At 40.7% G+C, this 4,396-nt stretch overlaps 1 protein-coding gene across 1 annotated transcript; it reads left to right on the top strand.

Moving 5' to 3' along the window:
• The first annotated feature begins 246 nt into the window (after positions 1-246).
• On the top strand, positions 247-1,358 carry LOC147642966 (uncharacterized). The gene has a single exon (XM_086837537.1). It carries the CDS (start codon positions 517-519, stop codon positions 1,060-1,062), a length of 546 nt encoding a protein of 181 aa, XP_086693663.1. The 5' UTR covers positions 247-516; the 3' UTR covers positions 1,063-1,358.
• Positions 1,359-4,396: the final 3,038 nt, after the last annotated feature.

Here is a 4,396-nt window from a genome sequence, read left to right as displayed (position 1 = left end):
AAAACAACATATATGTAAATACGACACCTTACAAGAATCTATTTGGTTTTATTTAGCATTTTCCCATGAACCGTTATCTATCGCATTTCTTTTCGGGTCGCTTCTGCAAAGATCAAGTTGCGGGAAAGGGAAATTGGTCAACAACCACAAGAATAACAACTAAAAGATGTTGGGATGTGCAAATAGGTTGTTGTCTAACAGCTTTTGACTAGGATACATATTACGTGCGATACAAAGAAGTCAATTTGCAAAGTTTTATTCAGATTGTCAAAAATCTGAGAATATTAGTATAGTTATATACATACAGATGAATATACATATGTAGCTAAGAGGTTCAGGGAGCACCTGGAGTATGCCCAGAAGAAGGCCAGCGGGACGGCAGGAAGTCTCGCCCGCATACTGCTCAACACCAGAGGGCCCAAGCAGATCACCAGGAAGCTGCTGACGAGCGTCGTAACATTCCAAATATTGTATGCGGCGCCGGTGTGGGCAAAAGCAGCCGCGACGAAATTGTATATGCGGGGCGTTGAGGCCACCTACAGACTGTGCGCTGTTAGGGTGGCGAGCGCGTTCAGGACGGTTTCGGACGACGCCGTTCTGGTGATAGCCGGCATGGTCCCCCTGAGGGAGCTGGTCCGTGAGAAGGCTGAGGTTCGGTGTGCGCTGAGAAGTCACGAAGGACCAGGAGGCGGCGCTAAGGCCGAGGCGAAGAGCGCGGCTAGAGGAAGGAGCTACGAGAGCTGGCAGGCGAAGTGGGACGCCTCGTCCAAAGGGCGCTGGACGCACAGGCTGATCCCCAACCTAGTGGCATGGATGGAGCGGAAGCATGGTCAGGTGGATTTCTACCTGACCCAGGTTTTGAGCGGGCATGGTTGCTTCCGTAGCTACCTCAAGAGGTTCGGTCATGACGACGAGGATGGTTGCCCGGAGTGCGGTTCTGGAGTTGCGGAGGATGTGTACCACATAGTTTTCGAATGCCGCAGATTCGACGAGGAGAGGGCCGCCCTGGAGGAGGTAGCAGGAGCGGAGATCAGGATGGACACGCTGGTGCCGATGATGTAGGAGACTCCCAGGTTGTGGGAAGCGACAGCAGCATTCTCTGCCAAGGTGCTGAAGGCTCTCAGAGTGCTGGAGAGGGGTAGAAGGGAGCGGACGGGCTAAGAGGCCTACTATTGTGCGAAGCATTGCTTTGCGGCCGTACCGCACAATAAGGGCCCTTGCCTCGTTCCTAGTCTCTAAGTATTTATGTTACGTTAGGTGTTGTTCTATAAATAAAGACGAATATAAAAATGTAGCTAAGAGGATTCGGCTTTTAATGCTAATCAATGAAGCAAGTTTCTCGTCAAACTTATAATACCCTGAAATACCACACCAAACATTTTACAAAATGTGTACTTAAATTCAGCTCTAAATAGTAGGATACATTAATTATATTGTTTAGCTAAATATAATGCACTTACCTCGAAAATATTCACGAACTGTACAACTTCTTCTTTCACTATCTGTAACAACAGAAAAATAATTTTATCTCTATCATTCAATCTACATTCTTCTTTTGAACTACCGCCTGCAGTTTCCCGTAACCGATCGTCAATAATCCCACCGTTTAAGAAAACAGATCAATTCGCGATGCACTGTTTTTTAACAATAATTTCAAAACGATAAGTGCCAAAACTTTATTTTTAGTATACAAATAATACTGGTAATATTATTAATCGTACAAAAACAAAACTTCCGAAAATGATCATTTGAGTTATATTTTAATCATTTTACGTCGTACGAATGTACAGTTCGCCATCCTGGAAATGCCCAATAAAGTCACATAAACTTAATTTTGCACGTGTTATGTTAGCAGCACATATCAGCCAGATTTACAAATATATTAGGTTGTCAAAAAAGTCTTGCGGTATTTTCGCTAGTTGTCGCTGCAAGCGCGTAATTTTAATTTTAATTGTCGGATCTGGACATACTATAACTTTTTGGAAAGCCCTTTTCACACGGAAAAACGCGTCTGGTGTGGAGGTGGTCGAAAATGTACCACGCTTCGGAAGGCCTGTCGTAGAAAATTTTGATAAAATCGCTGAATGGTCGAAAGAGATCAGCATAGTAGCAGCCGTAGCATCGGTCAAGAGCTGGGCATGAGTCATCAATAAACCTTTAAATCGCTTGTGAAGCGCAACAAAATCGACCCATTTTTAAAGCGTATGGTGACTGCCGATGAAAAGTGGATTACTTACGCTAACGGTCGTGGTGGATTGACGGCCAGGAAGGCCCTTCTGTGTGTTTGGTGGGATTGGCAGGGAATCATCCACTATGGACTGCTCCCGTATGGCCAAACGCTCAATTCGGAGCTGTACTGCCAACAACTGGACCGCTTGAAGGCAGCACTTATGTAGAAGAGGCCATCCTTGACAAACAGAGGCCGAATTGTCTTCCATCAGGACAACGTCAGGCCAGCTCCGGGAGCTCGAATGGGAGGTTCTTTTGCATCCACCTTATAGTCTCGATCTCGCACCTAGTGATTACCACCTATTTCTGTCCATGGTAAACGCGCTTGGTAGCTTAAAGTTGGCCACAAGAGAGTCCTGCGAAAATTGGCTGTCCGAGATTTTTGCCCACAGGGAAGCGATTTTTTATGAGGTTATTTTGAAGTTGGTATCTCGTTGGGAACGAATAATCCAACAAAACGACGCATATCTGACATAAATCGCAGTATTTTTACCAATTTTATAAAGAATTGAAAATTCAATAAAAATACCGCAAGTTTTTTTTGACAACCTAATATTTATTCAATGCTATTTTCTCTTGTCATTCATTAGTTAAAAACTTGTTTTTGAGGAGCGAAACTGTTTTTGGGAAATAATTAAAAAATTTTAGTGATAAAGGGCAAACATTTCGAAAATGGCAGGGATAAATTGAAAATAATGTTGTGAGCGCGACCGAAAGTGGCAGTTCCACACGTAAAATAGTCCAGAGGCTAGATATTAGCAAGTTTGTGGTGGTCTTCATTTAGAAGAGGCGAAAGCTGGCCACCAAGCGTGCAGTCGCAGGCCGGAAAAATTATTAAAGAATTCAGATGCTCGACTAATGATGCACGAAGTGGCATATCTGCATATCTATCTGACTACCTTCAATTCTTCAAACTATTTTGAGAAATGTGCCTACCCCGAGATAGATATCGTTTTCCAACATAATGGAAATCCGAAACACAGCAAAAATAGGTAAGAAATTTATTAAAAAGCAATAGTTTCTATCGATGGAGTGGCCTGCACAAAGTCCCGATTTCAATTCGATTGAAAATCTTTTCTTTAGGAATGGCTTGGGCATTACGAAGCAGCTCCAAAGAACACAAACAATCTTTGGGGTCATGTGGAGTGAGATGGAGTAAATTATAACAGAAGTTATGGCAAATAAGAGCCTATGGTCTAAATACTAAAATTAAATAACTTAATACATTTTATTCGAAACGTCCAAAATTAGGTTTTTTTTATTATAAGTATTTGAAATTATCTAAAAAGTTGTTTTTCTTTCCTAAATAAGTAATATACTAATTGAGAATAACAATAAAAAAAATTAAAATGTTTGATTTGTTTGAGTGGTTTGGTTTTTATTGATGGCCAAAGATAGAATTATGAACATTCACTCATTTTTGTATGAACATATGTATGTATGTAGGATATGTAGGATATTTCTACTCGGGAGATGAAAGTTGACCTGGTTTAACAACTCAGTACTCTTTGCGCCACCACGGAATAAATTATAGCCTGTAAGATGTTCTAGTCTAGAATTGGCCTGTAACCTTTAGTTTAAACCACGTAGAACGAGTAGTAAGAAGTTCTTTTGAATCTATTCGATACGTTTACTGTAAACGCCATACTGAAGACTCAAAACCCAAGATCCATATTCTTAGATACGACGAACTACAGAAGTGAATAAGGTTTTGGTAACGACCACCGTTTAATTATTCCAAACCATTCCTGACTTTATTCGCCATAGACGAAATATGGTTAATAAACTCAAAATTATGATTCTGACAGACGTCTAAATTTCAACTATATAAATTCTTCTCGGAACGACACGAAAAAATGTCATAAGCTTGACTTAAGGGGGTAGACCACCCTGAACGCATGAAAATTGGAGGGTTTTTCAAAAATTCATTTTGACTAAGTTATTAGGAATACAACTTTTTATTTATTAGTACATCAAAGTACATATGTTAAACTCAAAAATACTTATTGAAAAAAAAAATATATATATTTACGAGCGGCGGAGATATCGCCAGTCGAAAAACTTTTTTTTTAGGGAATGGTCGGATGGTGTACATGCTGCACACCACATTTGTTATCCGAATTTCAAAAACAAAAATTTTTTTTTAAGCTATCTAAGTATGGCTATA

The sequence above is a fragment of the Drosophila serrata genome, unplaced genomic scaffold, assembly GCF_035046125.1.
Source record: "Drosophila serrata isolate PLE 108 unplaced genomic scaffold, ASM3504612v1 contig_313, whole genome shotgun sequence".
Taxonomy (NCBI): Eukaryota; Metazoa; Arthropoda; class Insecta; order Diptera; family Drosophilidae; genus Drosophila; species Drosophila serrata.
This window is presented reverse-complemented; position numbering and strand designations above follow the sequence as displayed.

Coding starts and splice junctions, on each gene's coding strand:
- LOC147642966 (XM_086837537.1), top strand. CDS start 517: ATGCGGGGCGTTGAGGCCACCTACAGACTGTGCGCTGTTAGGGTGGCG.